The sequence below is a fragment of the Branchiostoma belcheri genome, unplaced genomic scaffold (genome assembly GCF_001625305.1).
Source record: "Branchiostoma belcheri isolate BF01 breed outbred unplaced genomic scaffold, Haploidv18h27 scaffold8, whole genome shotgun sequence".
In the NCBI taxonomy this organism is placed as follows: domain Eukaryota; kingdom Metazoa; phylum Chordata; class Leptocardii; order Amphioxiformes; family Branchiostomatidae; genus Branchiostoma; species Branchiostoma belcheri.
The window spans coordinates 634,038-659,557 of NW_017804464.1; the positions used below are offsets into that span (position 1 = coordinate 634,038).

The 25,520-nt window shown below is 40.8% G+C and overlaps 4 protein-coding genes across 5 annotated transcripts in view; 2 read left to right on the forward strand and 2 right to left on the reverse strand.

Annotated features, from left to right (window-relative positions):
• Positions 1 to 403: 403 nt before the first annotated feature.
• LOC109486339 lies at positions 404 to 2,871 on the forward strand. Its single transcript, XM_019790164.1, has 3 exons — positions 404 to 878; positions 1,764 to 2,345; positions 2,614 to 2,871. The coding sequence occupies exons 2-3, from the start codon at positions 1,820 to 1,822 to the stop codon at positions 2,763 to 2,765; spliced, it is 678 nt and encodes a 225-aa protein (XP_019645723.1). The 5' UTR covers positions 404 to 878; positions 1,764 to 1,819; the 3' UTR covers positions 2,766 to 2,871.
• A 1,484-nt stretch (positions 2,872 to 4,355) lies between these two features.
• LOC109486309 lies at positions 4,356 to 6,224 on the forward strand. The gene is made up of 3 exons (XM_019790117.1): positions 4,356 to 5,201; positions 5,339 to 5,522; positions 5,997 to 6,224. The coding sequence occupies exons 1-3, from the start codon at positions 4,356 to 4,358 to the stop codon at positions 6,158 to 6,160; spliced, it is 1,194 nt and encodes a 397-aa protein (XP_019645676.1). The 3' UTR covers positions 6,161 to 6,224.
• A 3,550-nt stretch (positions 6,225 to 9,774) lies between these two features.
• On the reverse strand, positions 9,775 to 14,017 carry LOC109486335. 2 transcript variants are annotated; one of them, XM_019790159.1, is made up of 6 exons: positions 13,845 to 14,017; positions 13,233 to 13,322; positions 12,684 to 12,742; positions 11,786 to 11,874; positions 11,190 to 11,263; positions 9,775 to 10,668 (listed from the first exon to the last, which is right to left on the reverse strand). In XM_019790159.1, the coding sequence occupies exons 1-6, from the start codon at positions 14,009 to 14,011 to the stop codon at positions 10,383 to 10,385; spliced, it is 765 nt and encodes a 254-aa protein (XP_019645718.1). In that variant the 5' UTR covers positions 14,012 to 14,017; the 3' UTR covers positions 9,775 to 10,382. The 2 variants fall into 2 exon arrangements, with proteins under 2 accessions (XP_019645718.1, XP_019645719.1); XM_019790160.1 differs by having other exon boundaries at positions 10,575 to 10,668; positions 11,194 to 11,263.
• A 4,990-nt stretch (positions 14,018 to 19,007) lies between these two features.
• The window catches only part of LOC109486376 (allatostatin-A receptor-like), a 15,717-nt gene continuing 9,204 nt past the window's right edge, over positions 19,008 to 25,520 (reverse strand). The window contains exons 3-7 of the mRNA XM_019790206.1: positions 21,995 to 22,129; positions 21,520 to 21,626; positions 20,439 to 20,655; positions 19,807 to 20,013; positions 19,008 to 19,396 (exon numbers count right to left, since the gene is read on the reverse strand). Coding sequence (XP_019645765.1) covers positions 19,214 to 19,396; positions 19,807 to 20,013; positions 20,439 to 20,655; positions 21,520 to 21,626; positions 21,995 to 22,129 — 849 coding nt within the window. The 3' untranslated portion in view covers positions 19,008 to 19,213. The remainder of the gene's footprint in view (positions 19,397 to 19,806; positions 20,014 to 20,438; positions 20,656 to 21,519; positions 21,627 to 21,994; positions 22,130 to 25,520) is intronic.

The window sequence follows — 25,520 nt, forward strand, 5'->3', positions numbered from 1 at the left end:
ATCTGGATTTTGTATTTGAATTTGAGCTCGAATTTGAGTTGTAAAGGAAACATATCATCCTGTTTTGTGCAGTACATAGTTTAGGTCTTATAGTCTTTCAGATTGACTGAGAGAGCGAGAACATCATGTTACAGACCTTGTCTGTGGTATCATTTCTTTTGATAAAAACACTTCTTATTTTCAATTACCTAACTACAAATGTATATCATTTCAACAATGTGGTAAAATGCTGGCAACTTGTTGTAAAAGAAATGGTGGCAGTACTAATGTAAAAACTTAGGGGCATTACGTAACATTTTTGCACCAAAAATTGAAATATTTTAATTGAAAAATATTTGTGTGGTTGTAATTTACTTTTTTACTTTTTGTATTTTACTTTTTACTGTTTATTAAGATTAGATTTTCATTCGTTGGACAACTTGTACTATTCGGGTATAGAAAATCATCCATTGACGTAATCTATGCAAATGAGGACCTTATTTGCATAATCATTGAGAAACCAGTCATAAAGGTTAACTTTGGCGAAGGTATGAGATCGTGGAACTCTAATGTCTGTATTTGGCCAATTTTCTACATAAGAAAATCACTAGACAAAAGCTGCTAATTATCAGCGCCCTTCTCGTAACTTGGTCACCAACTACAGCTGAGTCCACATTTTGTTAAATGTGTGTAACGCTTTCAGGCATTTCAGTTGACGCAATGATAAAGTGAGCAAACTTTGGCCACCGGTTTTACACCCCTCATAACTTAGACAATCTACGGAACGTGACTCTGCTCAGGGCTACGCCATGGCTGTGGAAGAACCCGGGGGGCAACTGGCTTTTTTATCTGAGGGAACATTCTCCCAGCCCCTCACATCTGAGCCACACCACACGGAGGTAGGTACAAAATGTACTATGTACACTGTACTATTTTGATCAATCGTTCCTCAGTGAAACTATTGTGTATTATTGGAGCTCAACCTCTCCTTTGTATCTAGAACCGTACATATCTAGCGCTGTATATGCCTGAATGTACTTAAGGTTAGGATCAGGGACGCATCTGGATAGTCTCTGCGTATCAAAAAACGTAGATTTATTCCCGGCATGGTTCTGGGTTCACAGTCATGTACTTTACCGAGAACCGTGCCTAAACATGGTTCTGGATAAAGCATGGTTCTGGATACTACGGCAAGTTGCAATTGATTTTTCCCAAATGTTTCATTAGACTGTTACGTGAATTAGCCTGTTTACTGCCTGATACTGGAATACATGTAGCTCTGTGATGAAAACCGCCGTCAATGCAACTAACTTAAAGTTTTTATATGTACATGCTCTGGCACATAATAAGGCATTCCATCCACGTTCCGAAGCCAAAACCAAATTTAGATATCCGTGGAATGCTCTGTGAGATCAAATAACTCATAAAATAGCGGCATCTGGCCTGACTTTAATTGGCGGACTTTGTAAACGTTACCCCCAAACAAGTAAACAATCACTGAATTGCTCATTCACCCTTCTGTCAACAGTCGGTCGTATATTAGTTCTGTCTAATTGATCGTATCCATAGACACGCCTATGTAGTTTCATGCCTGAAATGCCTTATTTACACTACTTAGATCTGGTGAAAATGGGATAGGACTGTGTTTGAGGAGATCCACGTCCCCACGCGTCCGTCCGTGAGAAGGGACATGCTCCGATGTACGATGGTCGAAATACTAACCTATCTGAAAGCTGTCTCTAACCACAAGTCCTTGCTAACTTTGTGTCCGGCATCCTTTGTAGATCCACAGGTTAGCCAATCTACTAGGACTGAGCTAGTGCCCACACCTTGTCCCAACATGGCGTCACCTTCAAAACCAGCCACCGTGACGAGCAGTCATCACCCAAGTTTGAGGAAATGTCGCTACCGCTCTTCGACAGAGCCTGTACCTCCATGTAGCCGGTATGATACACAGAAGCCTCCCGTCACATGTGCCGTTCTTAACGTCAAACTCACGGCAGCGTATTCCAACAGAAACCCAGCAGGCAAACATCTACAGCAGCTCGATCAAAGGATAACCCAGAGCATTGTGAAGAATGGTCCCACAAAGGAACGTTTGACCAAGTTGGCGCAGGCAATGGGGGTATATAAAGCGTGTATTAACGCGCAGAAGGGGACGGTTTGCCTTCTTTTTGTTGACCTTGACGCTCTAGACTGGTTCTGGGCTGAACATGACCATGACAGGGTGGCGACGGTACTGACGGACATCCTGGTGAATGAGGGAGTGAGTGAGAGAGGGAGAGAGATCACGGTGAGAGCTGCAGTAGACCCGGCAGAGTTCAGGACAGCACGAAGACTTCTGGCTGGGACAGAAATACTTGCAGGTAACCGGCAGTATTATACTTTATATCCTCAAAGGCCTCAGTCTTAAAATTAAAGACACAAAATGCAGCAAGACTAGCTTTAGGGTCTTAAAGTAGTAAGTTGAATCAATCCTATCGCCCATAGCATACCGGATCTGTGAGGTAAAAATGCGATATCACTGACGGAAAACGGTGGCTTGTTTTGTATCGTAGGCTAGTTCTAGCTATTTATTGGTCCATATTTAGTCTTTTAATTGTTTTCTAATGACGACTTGTACTTATATTTAAGGAGCGTCTTCAAATTGGTCCACACAGAGGCATGTGACCAAGTGTTTAAACCTGGAGGCTGGCACCAAACGGGCGCTACAAGACTCGGACCTGTGTGAGAGACTGATCCAGATGACACAACATGCAGCTGAACACTCGTCATCTTCAGCATGACAGCAGTCTCGATACTTTGTTATATTACCATAATCATCATCATCACCATCATTACTATAATCGTCTTCATCGTCACCATAATCATCATCATCACCATCAGATTCATCATGACCATACTCACCATCATCATTACCATAATCTTCATCATCACCATAATCATCATCATATTCATCATCGCTATCGTCCACTTCTTCGTCACCATAATCATCAGCGGTAGGGGCAACACAACTTTGAACAAGCACGATGTTTTAATGGAGCATGTACAAAATGACTAATAAACATACCAACTACTATCTAAAATCAGCTCAGAAAAAAAGCAAGCTCTAGCCGCTCGGACAAAAGGTTCGGGCCGCCGTCAGACGAGTAAGTTAGTAGCACTTGAAACCTCACTGTTACACGTGTAAAATGCCCGAAGATAAAATGCATTTAGCTGTTTACGTTGTAAATTCCGAGGAGCACTTAAAATGCCGAGGCCTAACCCCCTCAGGGCAAGACATACAACTATGCACAACTATGTTGAACAAAACCGTGTACTGAATTAAGATCTAGAATTTTTACACGGCCAAACAAGACGTTACAGTTTAAACTTGCTTCATGATGACTTTTACCAACACAAATAAACTTTCAAGATTGTGCAATAGTGTGTCTATTTTGCGTCTTAACTCATCGCAACTGTGCTAGAACTTCGCTTCCTAGAGCAACTGTTCCGTATGAGAAATGGTCGGGTGTACCAGAAATGGCTAATGACAGTAGCGGGTTAAGGTTAAATTCAGGTCGGTGTGCACCGGTGTGAATATGACGTGCCTGTGGGTAAGACATCTTCACGCATTCTTCACTATGTCAGTCAAAACACTAAGAACAAAGGCGTCTTGTTTAACGTTACCATTCCTCATGACACTACCGTGACAGAAGGGTGCAAGGACGCAGACAAGTCAGACTTCATTCCGTGCAGAAGTGATTCCGTGGCGGGTCAGCACTTGGATATCCCTAACATTGCGTCGGATTTGTGGCTCACAGGTAGGATTATATTTACCGTACAAACGCTTCTTCTTCTTCCTTCTTTCCGTAAGGCGACCACCTTCGACCTATCGAAGATTTTGTCGCCGTGACGGGTTTACTGCGCAAGGGGGGGGGGAGGGGTGAAATAATGTGTACCGAGGAGGTGGAGGTTACTGGGCTTACAATTTGGACTTAGAGCCCTCTAGATTGTTGCTGAGGGCAGTGTCCGCAGGCAAGTTATTCCATTCCCTGATGGTACGTGGGAAAAAGAATGCTTGGTCTCTGTGAAACGTTTTCAACTCTATGGAAATAGTTATCACACATGTGCTAGGGTGCATGGCTACTCACAAAAAAGACTAGAACTGCTTTCTAAGCTTAGTGACAGACTCTTTGTCTCACTGAAAGCTACTTCTGGTATTCGTACAGCCTGTTCCGCTAGAAAGTTACTAGAGCTTTGTTCAGAAAGTAGTTTGCTAGTGATTGCTAGTATTTTTAGGTTGGCAAAATACATTAAGAGTCTACGTTGGGTAGTTGTTTGGGTAAGATTGACCAGATTGTCAATTCCGATAGGTAAAATACAGACAAGGGAAGATGGCAACAACAACAAAGATTGACATTCCGCAGTCTGCAGAACACATCTCCCCCTACTGGGTGCAGCAGGTACTGCAGAAGGACCTTCCTGGCGTCACCATCACGGACGTCCACGTCAAGGGATCTATCAGCCAAGGCAAGGGAATCATGAGCGATATCATCGCTTTTGATGCCGTGGGGACCAGGAATGGCGCGAGTCAGCGCTACAGTCTCGTCGCTAAGCTGACAGATTTCGAGCGGCCGTTGAAGGTACTGAAACAGAGTATAAAGGACTGGCAGATCAAACTAGATGCGCATGAAATCAAGTTTTACTCCGAAGCGGTTCCCGAGCTCCTCTCCGTGGCAAACACAGAGCGCAAATCTGAGCCATGGAATGAAGATGACGAAACTCACCCTGTTGCTAATCCCCTGTGGTTCATCCCAAAATGCTACTTCGCCGCCACCGATCCAAGCTCCATGGTGTCCGTCAGGGTTATGGACAATCTGAAAAGTCAGGGCTTCTCCATAAAAGCCAACGGCCAGCCGCTGAGCCGTGAGGAGATGATGCTTGCAGCCGGGGCCCTGGCGCAGCTGCACGGCCTGTCACACCACCTGGAGCTCCGTTTGGGCGTCCGTCTTTCCGAGAAGTACGACTGTATCATGACTGTTTCAGATCTCTCGGCTATGATGACTGTATCAGCAGACCACTATCAGGCCGCTGTGAAGGAATTCGCCGCAACTTTTCCCGACCAGGCCGACCTCGTAGCTCGCCTGGAGAAGTTAGACCTTCAGCCGCACTTCTCGGAGAAGGACCCGAGGCTGGTGCTCAACCATGCAGACTGCTATGTCAATAACATCATGTTCAAGGTAAGACGTCAAAGTTTTTATTTTCAATCTTCTAAAATCTAAACATTATTGGGGTCACAGGTAGGAGATTTTGTTGCTTTCTTTGATAGTCTTTACAAGACGATTTATTATTGCTGTGGTGTTTGGTCCGAACACAGTACGCGGAAGACGTACCCACTGACGTAAGGCTGGTGGACTGGCAGACTCCCAGGTACCAGCCGCCGACCTATGAACTGGCCATGCTCTTCGTCTGTAACGCGAGTTGGGACGTCTTCCACAACCACAGGGACGCCATCCTGGCTCACTATCACCACAAGCTGCAGAACATCCTGGGTACAAATGGTGAGAACCACCATTATCACTATCATTATTTCAAAAGCTAGGAAGCCCTAATCGAACTTGACCTTCCTCTTTGCAACCCTTACCCATCCATTAAATAACATGCACAACCATCCACAGCGTCTCGAGTTATGTCGTACGCATACCTACAGACACACATACACATCCCGCTGCAGTACCGTACGAAAACGCCAGGTGAACCATTTTCCAACTTGACCTTCGTTTTCACAACTTCTACTGACTCAGCTTCCCGAGTTACACTGCTGACACACACCCAGACCACAACCGCTCCGCTATGGTATAACCGAGAATGTAACTTTCATGTCGAAGATGATAATCAAATTGAATGCTACGTTGCCTTTTTTTGTTTTTGCATCGTTTGTAATGATAAGAAAAATAAGTACATGTATCAATACATATATGTTTTTGATATAAGAACTTTCGCCTCGCGTTTTAACGGAGAACTTGTTCTTCCAGAATCCTCGGCCTTACAGAGCTACACGCTGGAACAGCTGAAGGCAGACTTCAAAGCCGACTGTCTCCGCGGGGTCATCACCCGTTTCATCCGTCTGATGATCCTGCCTGCGGATCCAGATCTGCTGAGGATTCTCCAGGAGATCCACGAATGGGGAGTAATCTAAATGTATACAAGAAAATCATTACTCAAGCAACTGGATAGATTTGAAAGCTGTCAGACGTTTCAAATGGCACCCACTTTTTGTCAGTGACTAGCTGTATTTAGTAGTGGATACTACTTGAAGAGTCTGGCAGTGTTCAAATCTATCCAGTTACTTGAGTAACAGTTTCAGGGTGTCTAACCTTCATCGACGTAATCTAAATGTACACATATCAGAACGTATTAACTGCGGACATGTCCTTGTAGGCTGTGAATTGTCCATCAACAGTCATGATATACTTTCATTAAAATCCATCTGTGTTGATAGTTACAGACACTCTGGTCTTCCTCAGTAGACTGACCCAGTGAGGCTTGTCATGTGGTTTCTTTGAAGAGACGTCAACAGTCAACCGAGACGGGGGCCGACATCGTCTACCAGATACGTTTGACCCTGTGTTGACGTCACACTTCAAAGAAGCCACGTGACAAGCCTCACTGGGTTAGTCTATTTAGGAAGACCAGTGTGACTGGTTGAAAGCTCTAGGTGAGAGAACTTCTTTGTGTTGGATCAAAAGTTTTAACTTGAAACATCAGTACAGTGTGTTTATTTGTCAAAGAAGGAACGGCATATTCTTTTGTCGGAGATATGTACTAACGTAATTATCTTCAGGCGCATGTGGGCATGATCACAAAGATTTTCAGGTTCATCAGAATCAACATAAGATGGTTGTCACCTTATTTTATCTGAACCTATGCCTGAATTTAGATGTAAAATATCTTTGACTTGATTTGATGAAATAATTCAACTATACATTTATCAATAAATGAAGTGTGGTTGCAGAAAAGTAACCAATGTTCTTTTTTTTTTGTTATGTCATGTTTAGACAGTTCTTGATATATGTGTGACTGTGTACATGTGTGAGAAAGAGAAAGAGAGAATATTTGCACCGATTCTGAAACTATGGAACATTTTAAACCCAAAACGTTGGTGATGAGTGACCAAAAAACTCTGGATTTAACCGCTTTTACAAGCTCCTCTGGTGAAGAAAGGCATAGAATTAAAAAGTCTTTTAATAAAATAGTCTATTTCTGATTAGTTCCCGGTATTTGTGCTGTCAAAAATAGTTTCAAGGCCAAGAATGAGCGCCGAAAAGACCTGAAGCAAACCCCCCATAAGAGCCCATCGCGTTTTCCCACTCGCGAAATGGCCAAATCTGGGAATGGGCGAGGCTTCGTTAGCGAGATACGGCCCTTTTCGGAACGGTGGCTCCAAAACGGGGGTGTGATAGGGGATGAATTTCCGATGTTTTAGTTTTAGAAAAATGAAACTTTTTACATTTTCCCGGCTCCCTCTTTTCAGAGTATACTCCTTACTGTCTCTATTGTATTCCTACTTATTGCCTTCCAAACAAATTGCTTCATTCTTGAGTTATACGTCAAAACGTGTTTTTGCGATCAGCTGATCGCTTGCAGAACTGGTCACAAGCTTTGCAGAAGCGGAGTTTTCGCCGTCGGATACATTACCATATGAAAGAAAACCAAGCAGATGTCAGCGGGGAAATCGCATACAGTGACAATCCTCCAGCCCCACTGTCATCTGCTTGGTTTTCATTCATATGGTAATATCTCCGACGGCGAAAACTCCGCTTCTGCAAAGCTTGTGACCAGTTCTGCAAGTGATCAGCTGATCGCAAAAACAGTTTAGGCGATGGCATTTCGCAGCAATATAATGCAGACTTACTTCTTTCTCAAATAAACCAATTGTAACCCTAAAGACACTCCCAGCAAATCTGTGGTTGATTTGTAGCAAGAAACTGCTGTTAAAAATCTTTATTTATCAGAATATCCCTTCTCAAAGGCTCCCTTTTACAACTAGATTCAACAATCTCCAGTTTAGCCAACACGTCAGTCACAAGTAAATGTGACCCTGCAGTTTGGAGACAAATCGCTAGAGGCCACTGCTACACGGTCCATCAGCATGATAGTGTCAATACGTTTCACCGACGTCAGGGCGCTTCGCAGTCAAGAGAGCGCCTATTTCCAACTCTAACGCTAATCATAACTTCAATTCTAACCATAGAGATAACCACAACAACGGCTAAAACCATGCGACGGCGAAACATAACAGAAAATGTTGCTGTGAGTGACTTAATTTAGTATTTTGTACAAAGGTTCATCACAAAGGCCAGTGGAATGTGCAACTGCACTACTATAGTTACGTCAGAGTTACGTCAGCCACAGGTAAATATGACCCTGCAGTTTGGAGACAAATCGCTAGAGGCCACTACTACACGGTCCATGGGCCAGGTTTCGTCCTGACGTTTCGCCGACGTCAGGACGTTTTGCAGTCAAGGGAACGACTATTTCATGCTCTGACGGTAATTAATTCTAACAATAGCGATAATCATAACAACAAAATTTCAGCTAAAAACATGTGACGGCAAACCACAACAGGAAACCGCAATTTCGGCGGCGTTTTCGGGAATGTTGATACGAAACAGACGCTACTTTTACTATTCAACATCACCGAACATGTAAACAAACATGGCGGCCCGGTTGTGTTTGGTGCGCGATACGGTATACGGTAGAATTGGTCGCGTTGTTGAGTATTTAGCGGGATTTGAAGACCACCGACCCTCCGTACATCAAGTTAACAGAGCAGACAAGCATAAGGGACAACCATAATTTGGGGTGAAAACAGATATAATCCCGCAGACGAATCACAACAGTACAGTGGTAGAAAATACGATTTGCATATGAATCACTGCACTGGAGGTCAACAATGCTAGACCATGCAGCAGCGACCTCTAGCGATTTATCTTCAAAGCACACACCTCTGTAGAGTTTCTCTGCTCCAGGCCTCTTGCTGATCAGCACCAAGGTCAGCACCAGTTAACATTCGGAACAGGCTTGACCGTGCGGCTTTTCAGGATCTCGTAGCCTGGAACAGCCTAACTTTGCGGCGATTCAGAAGGATCCAATGTTAATTGCATTTGTAGCAAGAAACTGCTGTTAAAAATCTTTATTTATCAGAATATCGCACGGTCAAGCCTGTTCCGAATGTAAATGTTAACTGGTGCTGACCTTGGTGCTGATCAAGAGATGGTGATGTTGAATAGTAAATGTAGGGTCTCTTTCGTAGCAACATTCCCGAAAACGCCGCCGAAATTGCAGTTTCCTGTTATGGTTTGCCGTCCCATGTTTTTAGCTGAAATTGTTTTTTTTTTTAATGATTATCGCTATTGTTAGAATTAATTACTTTCAGAGTATGAAATAGTCGTTCCCTTGACTGCAAAACGTCCTGACGTCGGCGAAACGTCAGGACGAAACCTGGCCCATGGACCGTGTAGCAGTGGCCTCTAGCGATTTGTCTCCAAACTGCAGGGTCAGATTTACCTGTGGCTGACGTAACTATGGCGTAACTGTAGTACTGCAGTTGCACTTTGCACTGGCCTTTGTGATGAACCTTTGTACAAAATACTAAATTATAAACATATACTATCTTTTCCAAATAAGATGGACTAAATACATGTTGTATACTAGTATTACTACTAAGCATGTTCCATATGAGTATACTCTAGAGTCAAGTTACTGGAATGAGTATGGTAAGTTATATTGTCAACGACAAAAATCTAATATTGTAACATACCGCGGTAATGTGTGTCAAACATTGGAAGGTAAATTGTGGTGCCAACTAACTGTAACAGGAATCACATTTTTATAACAAAACATTTTTCCTCCTTAGTCTTACACAATGCTTGGATCAGCACTGAGTTGCAATAGTTGTGTTTCTACCTATTAGTTTCTTTATAATAAATACAATGTCTATCACACAAGTTCAACAAAACAATCTAGTTGGTTCAGAACTCCTAATAAATATTGAATAAAATACACTTCGACCTAAAGGTCGTGTAATTTTTGCAATACATTTAACTTCTCCAAAACTGGTCATCTTGTAGAAGTTTAACTACAAGTATCTAGCAGCATGAAATATTGTGTACATAGTAAATTGCTTCATTACATGAATTTCTTTTCAAATAAAAACAATAACTACAAGTATCTAGCAGCATAAAATATGTCACTCTATATAGTTATTTCACTACATAAAATCAACTTTTTTCTTTTTAAAATCAAAATCTCTTTTTTTTTAAACAAGGGGAATCCCACTTCTTGTGCATATCAACCTTTCCCAAAAAAATCTAAAATAAAAATATGGTGTACATGAAGAAATGACTGTTTAAGAAAGTTCAGTCATATTTCTTATCCCCACGTAAAAGTCTCATTGCCCCTTTGATCATTTTACTCAACCAGATGCAGTTCAGCACTGAAAACATGAGGACACCTCCGACAAAACAGACGTACTCCGCCAAAGTCAGCTGATAAAAGTCGTCTGTGAAGGCGAGCCAGAACAGGTTGTAGGCGTTGATGGCGTTTGCCGTCATCCGGAAAGCGATGAAGGACGCCAACATAGCGACACTGTTCCAGATGTAAAGTGACGACGTCTGGTCGACATCCAGTACCTTCATTAGGAACCTGGAAGGGGTTTGAGAAAGTTGACAATCATCAACATCTTGTTTCAATATGGCTGCATACCCTTGGCAAAGCACCTGTACTGATATGTGACTGTCAGCAACTAATCAGTCTTATATTTAAGTAACATTTCAGTGAAGCAGCTTAACTGTCATGACTGTAATGCAATTGACAAATACTTATTAATGAATGCTTCCTAAGAATTATTATTATGAGGGATGGGAGAAACATTAACTTCATCAACATGTGTTTTCAATAAGACTGCTAAAGTACTGATGTGACTGTCAGCAACTGATCGGTTAAGTCAGTAATTTTACTGAGTTAATGATAGTCTCATTTCAGTCACAGTTCAGTAAAACAGCAACAGCTGAGAAGACACTCCTTCCTAAGAATTATTCTGACTGATCTTTCACTTGTAGTCCTAAATAGTTCTATCATAGATCACTGAGTTGAAGCATGAACCTCAAATAACATATTTATCTTTTTTTAATATTAATATATCACTATATAATAGCTGAACCTACCTACTGTTGACACATGGACCAGACAGCTCCATCATCATCCCTGTCAGGCAGTAGTAAGGCATGGAGCGGTAAGCCTGGAGGACACATTTGGGACAAAAATTTACCAAAATTGCTGTATGAAGCGAATTCAACAGTACTGTTATTTTAAACACAAGAAATGGACTCACCCAACTTGAGTCTTTGTCACTTGAGATTGGACTATCCACTGCTTCTGTGACAAGTTAATCATGCAGATGACACAGTGTGTCACATGACTTAGTGGGCAGTGGATCATGTGATGCAGAAAGTCTGTGGCGTTCTCCATCTTTGTTGACAAGCAGCGGATTGTTCATTCCTTGACATTAAGACTGGTGTAATGTACACTGTCAGTCAAAAATGTGGGTCTGTCCAATTTCTTATGTAATTGGAAATTACAGTTTAAACTTGCTTAATAGTAATCAGAGGGTCTGTCGCCTGGGTGATTTGCTAGACATTGAAATCTAAAAATGGAATTGTGAATATCTAGAACTGAAGTCTAGAAGTGAAACCATTGAAATACAATTGACACTTGTGATACAATGTATAACTAACATTTAGTAAATTGATGACCAACTTACCAAGACAACGTATCCATTGAATGCAGCCATAATGTGATGTGCGACAAAAGGCAGTCCAAAAGCACGATAGATTAGCAGCAAGATCAGGTCTGTAAAAATAAAAAAAACAGTGTTATTAGTTCCATATAACTTAGAGTACTACCAGTACATTTATCAAGATACTGACTTGATGCAAAGTAACTAACAGAGACCAGCTCTTTACACTAGGTTGTGACTACTGAGTGACCAAATTGAGCAACTCAGGGGTCGAAATCCTTTTTATCTGCACTCCTGTACATGTGTGGCTTTGTGTGCACTGCTGCAGGTAACATTGAAAATTACCTGCACCACACAAATTTTACCTGCACCTATCAGAATGTAGGATTATATAGTATGGATCACACTAAGGCCACACCAATTTAATTTCTTGGTTAACGGATTCGCCCGCTTCATTTTTTTCTGATTTGCAAATAAAAATAAAAATTCAGAATCAACTGCAAAATGCTCATATTTTGCCCTGAACAGTTGAAAACAGTCCTTTTCTTCCTAGTTCTTACAGTTATTCCATCTTTCAATGCAATGGTATCATTAAAAGTTCAAAATTCATTGTTTAAATTTTGAACCAGTCTGGTGTGTTGACTTCATGGCTCCTATCGTACCATTTTGGGCCATAATAGGATACCTTTGCCTGTTTTTATTTTATTTTTTTCGCCCGCCCGCTCCCATATTTTTCTAGAAAAATCCGTTAACCAAGAAATTAAATTGGTGTGGCCTAATAACTGTTCAAAAACCATTATTCAACAAAAGTACATTGTAACCCCTTACCTTTCAATGAAAAGGTTTCAATTTGACTATGAGTTTCAATGTTAGAAATCTTGAATCATGTTGAATGTAGTACATACAACAATCTGTGACTTACCCGAGACACTGAACCCAAAGAAGATAGAATCGATGAACAGGACAGGTGGAGAATTGTACCTGCAGCAGACAGTTGTACTGAGTAACTAGATCAATAAAATATCATACTGCACATCTGATGTTTACATAGTTATATAGCAATATATAGTTTATCTATAGTGTCACAGGCTACAATAGGTGCGGTCGTGTGGCTGAGTGGCTAGGTGAGAGGCTTGACAATATCCTAGGGGGGTCCAGGGGCAATTCTTGATGCTCTGAGTCTGAAATCCAATTTCCTGCATTTCAAGGAGCAAATTTTGCTGGTAGAGCCTTCATATTATTATATGATAATGACAGCTATTTCTGATCTTTGTCCATCAAAAATTACGAGCAAAAGTTTGTCCATCATAAGCAAAAATTCAAAAAGAAAGACCCTTGCTAGAATAAAGGTTACTATTAGAAAGTAGAGGAGTATGAAGATAAAATGCAGGTTGTCATTGTCTGCCTCCTAAGTATGAAACTTCATGTGTTAGTGTTGTAGTAATAAATGTGAACAAGATGAGGTACAGACCTGGTCAGTGTAGGTTTGATGTCGTCCATTGTTAAGTACACATACCAGGATGCCAGACCAACCACTAACGAATGGGCCAGCGCCATCATCCTATGGACAGGGAATACATGATTAGCAATATGACCAAATTATATATCTATGCTTAGATGCAAAGTACCAATGATTTAGCATTCTGATTTAATACTGTCAAGTTCTGACAGCAAAATGTATTCAAGTCACTCATATGCATTATGAGGTTAGGCATGTGTGCAAAATTAAAGAACTGTGAAAATACATAATCAAATCAAATGTCAGTAATTAACATTATAATATTACAATGTACAATTTTGTGTGCCATTCATTCAATTTATTATCCTGAGTGTGTATCATCATAAGTAGATAGGGTTTGTACATTTATGTCATTGAATTCAAATGCAAACCTTTGGTACTTTACAATGACTTTTTATATTACCTATTCTAAGTCATTTAATTGTTACTAAGTATTAATAAGTATTAGGTAATTGTTAAACTCTTTCAGAAGAGTGATACATTGTACCAAGAATCTTAAGAAGTGAAGCCCACATCTTTTGTCATTATTATAAAATCATGATATTTGAGTTTAGTGATGCTTACGTTTCGTTTACCTCCACTCTTTTGGTCAAGGACAGGGTGTCATATTTGTTTGTCATCCTTCTCAATATCCATGGACCGATGAACTTGAAGATGGAGAGGCAGACGACGATAGTCACCAGGAATGTTACCAGGTACACAGGTTCTATACTGGATACAGATGACATCATGGTGTTTCACCTACAAAAAGATAAGAATAAAATATTTTATCATGTTTATTGCAAATACATGTCTGAAGGCTGATTGCAAGTTCACGTAACATCAAAATAATGAAGAGGAATCAGTATTACTACTGTAAGTAGTTCCTAAAGAATACTATATCTAAAAATGTATCTAGATTTGATAGTATAAACACACAATGTGACTAACACTCTGAAACAAATGTACACAATTACACTGACAGAAAACTATCAAATATGGATATAAGTGCCTAATTTGCATAATCAATCCAAAAATGGAATAATACATTTGTGGTAAATGGTGCGAATTTCATAATGTTGACAATGTGTTGAAACTTCATACTTAATTTGCATAATCAATGCGGCACGTTCAAACAATAAATTTACAAAACAGCTAACTAAATACAACGGAGGTATGATATCCCTGACCTCTTGGTGGACTCTGATAGCCGAGTTCAAAACAACAACAACAAAATTATTCGCCACCATCAAAACAAGATACGAAATATTTGAACAATGACAAAGACGTGCGTGAATCAACAATATGTCCGAGGTCTGTTGACACTTATGACCTAATTGGAAACCGGACTGTCCAGTTGTCCATATTAAAGAAAGGCCATTCTACAGACAACTAATGAATGACAGTTTACTTTAAGGTAAAATATTAGCAAGAAACATGCACACGATTGTACATGTACAAGTAGGAATGATATCATCTTACCTTAAACATGGAATCTCTTATCAACAACATCAAATCAGTCAGTCAGTACTACCGCTACACAGTACAGTCATGTCAAGCACCATCGTGTCGCGAATAGAAGAATAGATCAGCTGTACCAAGGTCATGAGGGTGGGCGGTACCATTTCGCAAAAGGGGGTGTTTTGAAAGCCTCCATGCAAATTTCAGGGCGGCAAAACTTGATTTTCAAAGTTAATTTTCTGGTCATTCTTTAACTGTAGTCAGTTGAATCAGTCCTGTCCCCTAGAATACTGATATTTGTGAGGCAAAAATGCGATGTCGCTGATTAAAAACTGTTGTTTGTTTTGTATCGCAGGCTGGTTCGACTATAAAGGCCACACCGATTTAATTTTATGGATGACATCCACGCGCGCATTGATTTTCGCCCGATCTCAATAAAAAAAAAAAAAGATCACGTATTCCGAGGCTCTGGCCTGGCTTTAGGCCTGGGTAGTGCATGGTGGTGATAACTCTGGTTGACGGCAGCCAGGCTACCGAAGCTCCAAGACTCAAGAACTCAGAACATACGTACGGCAGTGTCGATTCATATATTCCGCAAAAATCCAGCATGTGTCGGCCTGTCGTATACGTCGCTATGTAATGCGCCAAATTCACAATACCAGGTTTGTATTCCTGTGGTTTTGTAGCATTTTTATTTTTGGCCGGATTTTTATTTTTTTCGCCCGCGCGCACTAGTTTGGGGGTCTTCAGAGGATGTCATCCATAAAATTAAATCGGTGTGGCCTAAGCTATTAAAGGCGTTGCCCAAAAGAATAATCGCGTAACTTGTTTTTGGAGCTATTTCAAACGCTTCGAGTATTAAATGATGTACAAAATGTGAAAATGGCAGTAAATGTAAAAATCAGACAGATATCATAATACAGAATTTTGCCGCCCTGAAAAAAATAGCATCAGATGACTTGTTGTTTCATGCATACGATATTTGTACAACAACTGCTAACGCATATCCAACCGGTACCGGTATTCTGCTGAATGAAATTGGGCCATGTAAACACTTGTGATAAAAATATTTTCTCGGTTCATGTGGTTCATCACGTCTCTCTACCTTGTGAGATTCCGTGATACATTCTCCAACGGCTATTTATATAGGAATGGGCTCTGCCGTGGGAGAATGGATATAACGTTACAAACAATCTTCATTGAGACGGCGTTTCATTCCACACCTAGTAACAGTTACCTATAATAGCTATAACTAGTGAATGGGATATTAAGAAGGGCAATAGAGCAAAATTATCATTCCACGTCATCGGGAGGTGGCTAAATCACCAAGTTGGAGCAAGGTCATTAAAAACAAACAACAACAACAGACTAATTCAACAAGTGTACAGTCTGCTGGGCAGTTTTTGGGAACGAAAGGTATGATGAAACATACAACAAAACACAACATATATGAAAAGTTTATATTTTTATGTATACTGTTGAATGTTGATATATATATGTTTCCGCCTGGACGGGCCGGGTTTGTAAATGTGACCTAAAGTAAGGACCTTGCCTTAAGCAATGACCTTGCCTTAAGCATTACAAGCATCCGATCTGCTTGTTTGCTTAGATTAGAAGCGACTTTTATCAGTCACTGTCAGTACTGCAGCACAAACACCACACCACCCAACGTCTAGTTAGACGTACAGAGGCCTATGATGACTGTAGTTGATGTCAAATTCTAAGTTCTATATCAAAGTGTATAGTACTGATACCTTATCGTATAATGCGCATATCTTATATTTATATTTCAGTCCATACCATGGTATGGATGAAATATATTGTGTTCTCTCATTATATTTCAGTCCATACCATGGTATGGATGAAATATATTGTGTTCTCTGATGTTTCTTCTCCTCCTTCTTCTTCTCCTCCTCCTGCCACACAGTCAAAGGGATTCAACTCAGCCATCATTCAGCCAAATGACTTAAAATTTGGCATGGAGGTAGAGTGAGCCAATACCCCCAGGCGTTTTTTCCATTTTTTTGATACATGCCTTTGAAAAAATTTTATGAAGGTTTTTTGGGGCATTTTTCGCCAAAAAATGGATTTTTGGATCCTGAGCCCTGGTTTTACAACCAAATGATCTGAAATTCGGTATAGGGGTACCTTGAACATGTGTCTACAGAATAGCAGTCACATATTTGGCATAAACCACTTCCAAATGACTCATTTGGGGGACTTTAATGGCTATTTTCAGCAAAAAAAGGGCCAAAAGTGCTATACCTGTTCCATGTTCTATCTAAAGAATGTCCGGTTCCATCCATGGAACACGTGTTCCATTGCGGGTTACCTGAGGTCACATTGCACCTAAGTGGTGCGTAATGACCCGCACATTCAATTTTATGTGCCTAAGACCTTCAAAATGTATCAAATCTCATCATTGTTAGTTTTTGCATACCTGTAATAAGATTAGTAAAGCTTTCGAGATTCAAAGTACTTGTTGTTGCATCTTTGTTCTCATATAGCTACTATTTAATTCATTTATTTGAGAACCTTTGCCAGTTTTGCAAAGTTTTTAAGTTTGGAATAATCCACTATTGCGTGGGATGGAGATGGACTGAAATATGCTGTATTTGCTCCCAAGCAAATGTCGGCCTTTCTAGTTGCAAATCGTATCTTATGTCAAGAAAGTTCATCATCATCATCATCATCGGTCGACCGATATTAATCAAAGAACTGTGAAAATAAAAGAAAGTTCAAGGAATCAGTTTATGGAATGAAAGTTGTGGAATGCATTACCAAGTCAATTCAAGACTGTATCCGATCTCAAAATGATAGATCAGGTATATTTTGAAATCCTAGGAAAAAAAAACGAGGCGAGGATTCCATGAAATGAAGCCAGTGTGGTCTACGGCGTAATGAAAGTTAGCCCGCAAGTCTTCTTCTGGTTGTCAACTTAAGTCTGCAGTTATCTTACTCATCATCGCCAACACGTGATGTATCATTCTTCAGGCACTCCGACACTTTCAGATAACACTTCTATTATATCAGCCCTCAACTGAAATAAAAGATTCATACATACTAATGGCCCTGGGATAGCGGCAAGTAGTCCTTTATCTACAAGCAGAGGGCTCCCATGGGAACTAGATGATGAATGAATGGAGACATCTCAAATTGGCACCTTTTCAGAATGTCACACTCGACTTATCTGCTGATTCTATTACTTACTGATATATTATAAAAGCCCTTAACACCAAAGGAAAGTATCACATCGCTCTTGCTTCGCTTCGTTTATTTTTTTTTCTTAAGTATCTTGATTAATATGATAATTTACGTACATATTGTAAGATATTGCTTACTGGAGTAATTGAAAATCCTTTTGTACATCACAACATTTTGAGCATTCTATGATAACTTGATAAATTTTGGAGTGTAGTTACTGTAATGATCATCAACATCTAATTGTGGTCCAGGCCTTTCGTCGACACATATCCAGGTTAGATAGCCAAGTAAGACATTAATAATACAAAACAAAATCAGGCCATTGGATAAATGAAGGCATTAAATACTGTATGTTTACACCATCATCGAAATACAAACGTGGAGTGATGCTCCGTCTATTATTATATTTCCAGGTTATTCTAGCGGTGTTGACACCCCATAGACGTCGTCATACTGACGTTATTTACAGGTTTTGCCTGAAAAACAATAAATACTACATGACATACCGGGTATACACAGTCACGCTCAAAACAACCATATTGAAAGTGGAAATAGTAATTTTCTTTCAAAAACATCTCGCATTCCATCATTCATCCAAGATCGACCATCGTTTAAAGAAAGCTTCAAATCTAGTGCCTAAATCGTAACGCTATACTTTGTACATGTATCTACATATATGTACAGACACACATATCGTTCAATAAAGCCATATAGTTCAATAATACCACATCTTAGCTCTGGATATATTATTTTTTCGTGTGCGCATCTAGGAATAACAACAGAACATCATGCTACCTTTAAGAACTGTACCTGGCTAAACCTGGCTAATGATGTACATCTCTGATCAACTGCACAGATAGGGCGACATATACATTCCCCGGGTGCCCACCGGAACACTCCAGGTTCCCTACAGGGTAGCGTCACTGTGGTTTACTGAATTACTTTTATTAATGGAAATGGGGTCCTGATTGACAATGTCTTCCGGACTTCTGAGCCCAGCCGGGGCTTATATGCCAAGGGCACATTTCCAAACCGGGGCCCGGCCGGGCTGTGTGAACGAAAAACAAGTCATATCAACAATATCTACAAGAAGTACTCGTGGCTAGTTTTTAAACTATATTTTTTTCTTTGGTCTTTTAAATCATTTTTGTTCCTGGAAACTGCCCGGCCGGGCCCCGGGGGTAGAATTGTGCCCTAAGCATTAGGGTGGCTCATGATGCCCCATACGGGAACCGATATATCGATGTATTGTGCTCTAAGCGGTACACAGCTATCAGATCTCCCAACATTTACAGAGTGGACTCCATCTGCAGGCGCGGGCCTGTAGCCGGGTCTCTGTTGGGAGAGATGTGAGACTCGGAGAAGAACGTCATCTTGGTGGCCATGGTCCTCCTGCTGCCGCTACTGGTACTGGTGCAGGACGACATCCGATGGAACGCGTCACACGGCCAGCCGATGGCGCGCAGGTACACCTGAAGAACAAGACATGTTTGTTTGTTTGTCTGTTTGTTTGTTTGAATGTCGAAGTTCTGTATTCACAATTACTTGTTTACAAGAGCCGACGGTTCGACGATCGTCTGTCATCTTCACCAGGGTCAACACAGTGAGTAGCAGTAACACCCTAAGCTTCAGTACACAGTGAACCATGTAACACCGGCTCCATCATCAACTATGCGGACTCCAGAAAGAACAGTGTGAAATTAATAGTAACACTGATGGAGATCCTGTTTGAAGGTAAAACTGGTCTTCTCCAGTAGCCTGACCCATAGCCAGACTTGTCACGTGATGTCAACACTGGGTCAATGCAAGGAGCTTTCATCAAAGCTCGTTGGTCAAAGGTATTTGGAAGTGGAGATTAAAACAAACAAACAAACCAACAAACCTGGCGGAAGTTCTTGGACATAAAGGCGTAGCACAGAGGGTTGACACAGCTGTTGACGTATCCCATGAGCTGGAACGCGATGCCCATGTAGTACACCTCGGGAGTGTACGGGTTCACGGCGTCAAACGCCTTCAGGATGTTCAGCAGCAGCAGCGGTACCCAGCAGATAGCAAACAGCGCGATGACCACTATCAGCATCTTAATCAGCTGGAACCAGGTGAACAGAATTTATCATTGCTATCATCAACATTATTATTGATAACAATATTATTATGATCTTTATCATTAACTTTTATAACGTTATCATAGTTTGCATTATTTTTATCATCAACAGTATCATTATTTATTAAGATTATTTATTGTGAAAATGTTATGATTATTATCTTGAAAACTAATATTATTAACATTATCATAAAACGTATTTAAAAAAAGAATAAGGTGGCATTATGAAGAAGAAACAAAACTGCTATTCTAATTGCCGTCTAAGGTATGCAAATTTCAATTCAAGTCATTTGCCCTTTCCTGGGATATATGTAAAGCGAAAGATGAGTCCAAAACATCGTGTGAAAGGGCGATAGGATAAACGTTCATCGTATTTGACATTTGTAAAGTCACTTTCCAGATATAACTACCTGTTTTCTGCCCTGTTGCTCCCGGAAGGTCTCCAAGTTTCGGTTGACGATCCGGGCACACCTGCGATGTGGCATGAAGGTGGGCTTGGGTCGTCGCCATGGTGACGCCGACGATCCGTTATCATTTGAAAAGACGACGGTCCCGTCTCTGTAGCTGCTGGAGGAGTGGGCGGTGCTTCCCCTGACGCGGACCACAAGTCCCATGGGGGGAGGTTGTCTGAAAACGATATTTATGTTTACCGAAGGTTTTATCAGTTTCCTCTTCTCCAAACACAAAAGGTCAATGACCTCGGCCAGACAGTCTATCACCATGGTAACTAGTGTTGGGTTACATCATGTTGCAATTTCATAGGAGGAGGGATTTAGACTTCTGTCACTAGTTAACATTTCTTTTACACAAGCAGTGAAGTCCTTCACTTTGCTTACGTTTCGATGACTATCAGACATCTTGTATACACTCCAACATCCTATGTTCTACTGTGCTGTTAAAATTATTTTCGGAAGAAATGAAAACGACTTTTACGCCTGATGATATTTCGATACCTCGCATAGTTGCTATGGCCTTATATCGATCGTGCACGGTCTGCTGAACGAAGTATTGGATAAAACGTTATTCTGTAGGCGAGTCACTTGCTGACACCGTCGGATAGGGCCAATTATCGACGAGAAAGGAGGACTACGTAGAATCCCAAACAGCACGGACCCACGTTGTAAATTTAACAATAAAGAAGAGTCCGTATATAAGACGGAAGTCTTCGTGAACTTGTAACACTTTTTTTAGAAGGGTGCAAACAAAATCAAAACATTCAACTTTATACAAGCAGAACAAACACTTTAAGGGTGAAATGACGACGAAAATGTGATAAGTAATGGCACTAAATGTCAATTTCAGACGGATTCACTGAAATTGCATTGGATGCCTTTCATTTCAATACCGCTATGACTGTAGTACCGTGAACGCAACAGCCGGCTGCCAACAAATTACTCAATATCTACTTGGAAAAAACCATTAGCACCCACCCACTAAGAAACCTAATCTGATAATCTATGTCAGTATATACGTTTGACGAATCAGACTTACAGACGACACTGCGTGGGTTGGTGGTGGCCGGCCTGGCCTTGCGTCATCACATCCAGTAGCTTGTTGCTGACCCAGAGAGTACGACATATCCGGCCGTACGTGTACACCTATGGGACACAATACAGGGCAAATGTGGCTAGATAATAACAGAATTATTTAATGAGTCGACAAAAGTACAAGGAATGTTGTTTGTTGTATGGTCTACTACAACTATAAAAGATCGAACAAAACCAAATACAGGACACGTGAATCTTACGTACAGAATAGATGTATGCGGCAAACTACCTACAGAATATACATTTGTATGTACTTGAATTTATTCATAGGATCTAATACTAGTATATCAAAATCAGTTGAACAAGCGGAAATAAAGGTGAAAAGCCATAGACGCTTATTGTTAGCCTCCACCGCCACTACCAGGCTTCGGACGCGGCTTTAAATGTGCTAGATAGACGGATAACGGCCAGGTTCTTACCATAACGATGAAGGGGAGGAGGAAGATAACTAGAGCTCCGTAGACGATGTAGACCTGGTGGTAGACAACGGACGGCCAGGTCGGCTGGCAGTGGTACACCGTCAGGTCTGGCGAGATCGGGTACCCAACAAGTGTCTGAGGAAACATGAAACACAATACGTCAATAGAATTAGAAATAGAGACGTAACATTTGCAAAGTAAATGCATAATGTTTACCTTCGGACATGGTCTGCTCTGTTAATTCTTACTCAAACACATTAACATGCATGTACTACTAGTATATGGTGAGAGGAGCTGAGCAGACCATGAAATTGAAACATTATGTAACCCAACACCAGTCACCATTGTGACAGACGTCAACAAATCATGTCATTGGTCAGGTCAGAGGTCACTGTTTTGGAGAAGATGAAGAGGAAGAAACTGAGCAAAAACAATATGTTTTCCTTCGGTAAACATAATAAAGAGACTCTTTTTAACACAACCAAGACGGCGTCTCGGTGACCGTCTGTCACATACCTCAGGGCAACGTGAACCAGTCAGAATTGCCCTGAGGAAGGTGACAGACGGTCACCGAAACGTCGGCTGAATAAGCCTCTTGGTTGTGTGAAAAGAGTCTCTTTATTCAGTGACTTTCCAACCTGATGAAAGTATTGACGGAGTAAAAACAACATCTTCAAACTACATCAATTAGTTCACGTAATTCAGTGAATATTCTTAAATGCAAATACGTCTAATTAAAAGATAATTTGCATAATTGAAAAGAAAAATAACGAAGTTGTTGGGGGGGGGTAGAAACCGTAGGTAATGAATATGCCATAAACATGATTTTCTTGCAAATTAGACACGTATAAAACTTCCTTTTGTTTCATGTCATGTAATCCGCCGTCGGCGTCAGAGATCAGGTTCTGTTCACCGTCAAGGTGTCCGTCTGATAGTGGAGCAATATGAATCATCCTTATAACGTACTTAAGTTAGCTTTATTTGTAAATGTCAAGTACGACAATCTTTTCCCTTATCGCCCACTTCCACACGACGTTTTGGACTCATTTCAGGCTTTATATTCCACTAAGTAGCACATAGCGGCTTGTGTAGTAATGTTCACCTTCACACTGTCTACTAGTGTTATAATTGTACTGTATATCATGAGTATAATGGTATCACACGGCTAAAATGCAAGTGCCTGAAACGCTAATTTAACCATACCAAATCGAACTGCACCTTTCATTTTTCGCTATTAAATCTTAAAATTGCGTAAGGTATTTTCAAACATTGATACTCCAAGTCAGGCCCATCTATATTTCATAAGCTGGTCCATCTGGTGTGATGTAAAGAGCAATGAAGGGCCACATACTATAGTTGTTTTGAGAAGATGCGTTAAAATCAATAAAAGTGAAATAAAAGCAGTGTTGTTGTCGTTTTGCTCAAATAAGGTGGTATGGGAATAATGAAAGAAGAGCCGGTGGGCAAAATGACACTACCAACTGTCTGGCTAATTCTATGCTTTCTTGCAGCCACCAAAAGATCTGATTGGAGATTAGGTTGGACCCAGTACTTGTGACATCAGGTGTTCCCCAGGGTAAAGTTTAGGGACCTATCTTCTACCTAGTCTATCGACGACCTTCCAAAATATGCTGAACATGCAAAATTAAGGCTGTTCGTTGACAGTTGCATTTTGTAGATCGGTAGTACTCCTTTTCTTTATATGACAAAGTATTATTCGAGTTTAGCAACATAAAAACAACAATTGCGTGCATAATTTGTTCTCACATAAACACCGCACCTATTGTAACGATGAATATTCAATCTTTGCCCGGCATGACAATAGTTTTCATTGCCTGCCCTGTTGGGCCCGTATTGAAGACAGGGTGTTTCACGTCGCACACCTGGGGTAGCGAGGCGCTCATCCATTCAGGAACCTGTTTGATGAATTTGATCATCCATGCAGAAAGGTCTGGTGTAGGTTGGATCTCACAGGAACACGTACAGCTCCAGTCATCACCAAAGGTTCACACACACTGCAAAGGTTCCCCACTAGGGAGCTTTTAGTGTGCGGAGGAATTTGTTCCAAAGATATTAAAAGATGAATTAGCCTTTTGTGGCATTTTCATTTTAGATCCAATAAAAGTAACAATTTGTATGAGACGTTAGACAAAAACTAAACTTTCAAGATCGTTATGAAAGGCGTTGAGTTCAAGATTTAAAAATTTGTTATATTGTGTCATGTACAATGTAAAGGAAAAGAGACAACAGATTAATCTTGTAACAGATTTACTTAAACTATCGTCTGTGTTGGTAGTTACATGTTTAGAGTTCAGACTTTTGTTCCAACACAAATAATGCTTCTCACTAAGAGCTTTCGATCAATCACTCCGGCCTTCTTCAATAGACTGGCGAAGCGTTCGTGTAAGCCATCACAAAATCGCCGGCGACTGTACTTGAGCTGTAAATGAGCTCAAAAGAATTCCCTTAATTGGCAAATCAGGAATTATCAGAGCAACTTAGGAAATCTCAGGGAAGTTGTTCTATGGTTTACAAAGTAGCAGTGACGTTCTCTCAGAGGATTGGCATACGTCTAGTTAGAATCGTTTTTTATTCTTTTTTTATCTACAGACTGTATGCTTTTACTGAGCTTAGAAGCTCTGCTGACTGATGCTTTACGTTTGAAATTCTGGGTATCCACTCTGTCCTGTGGGAGGTACAAAACTTAAAGGAGCATTATGGAACAGATTTGCACTAAAGATATCTACATTTAAGCAAATCTTTGTGCGGTGGTCATTTACTTCCAGCCCCACATGCAGCGCACTACTCCTAACCATGGTTGCAGGGATCCGGAGTTCGGCTGGTGCTCGGGAGGCCAATTCGTGAATGTGCGCCAGGGGCCTAACTAAACACAGCCTTTGACTTAGTACTATATCTTTCTATGTACCGTATTGCAGCAGTGCTTCCAACAAGCGTGCGAGCTAGCTGATCTGTTACTTTGTACAACCAACAAATTTTGGATTTATAGGTTCCAGCAAAATTTCAATGTACCAACATCCATCAACCCATAAGATTTCCTGATCGGTTTTCCACTGAGACTGTCGGCTTTTCTTTCATGTCGCCACATGTTAATGACTATGAATCCCTAAATCCAGAAAGCTATCAGCCGACACATCCATATCGACGTTTTGCCTTTTGATCTATAGTTTACGGATTTAATTTCTTTTTACTCGTCACGTATCATTGATTCCCTGGTCCCAGAAGCTAGGCCTACCTTAAATTCCTGTCGTTCTTGGTCGTGTTTTTATTGCGTAAAACAGTTACACCGAGGGTGATCTTTCTGCAAACAATTTTGCGTGAAAGACTCAGGCTAACAGCGTTAAGTACAGTACTGTGAAATGCATTTGTTTCCCCCGTGCAATTACCTGGTACGAAAGTATGGCTCTAAGCGGGGAGGTTAAAAATCAACCGCCTTGCTGTAATGTGATTTTACCTCCGTGCTCTAAGCTATTTCGTGTTCATGATTCAGCTTTCGATGAATATCTTT

Coding starts and splice junctions, on each gene's coding strand:
- LOC109486339 (XM_019790164.1), top strand. CDS start 1,820: ATGGCGTCACCTTCAAAACCAGCCACCGTGACGAGCAGTCATCACCCA. Junction 2,346..2,613: donor TGGGACAGAAATACTTGCAG/GTAACCGGCAGT, acceptor CTTATATTTAAG/GAGCGTCTTCAAATTGGTCC.
- LOC109486309 (XM_019790117.1), top strand. CDS start 4,356: ATGGCAACAACAACAAAGATTGACATTCCGCAGTCTGCAGAACACATC. Junction 5,202..5,338: donor TCAATAACATCATGTTCAAG/GTAAGACGTCAA, acceptor GTCCGAACACAG/TACGCGGAAGACGTACCCAC. Junction 5,523..5,996: donor GAACATCCTGGGTACAAATG/GTGAGAACCACC, acceptor TTGTTCTTCCAG/AATCCTCGGCCTTACAGAGC.
- LOC109486335 (XM_019790159.1), bottom strand. CDS start 14,011: ATGATGTCATCTGTATCCAGTATAGAACCTGTGTACCTGGTAACATTC. Junction 12,743..13,232: donor ATCAAACCTACACTGACCAG/GTCTGTACCTCA, acceptor TGTCTGCTGCAG/GTACAATTCTCCACCTGTCC. Junction 11,264..11,785: donor TCAATGGATACGTTGTCTTG/GTAAGTTGGTCA, acceptor TGTGTCCTCCAG/GCTTACCGCTCCATGCCTTA.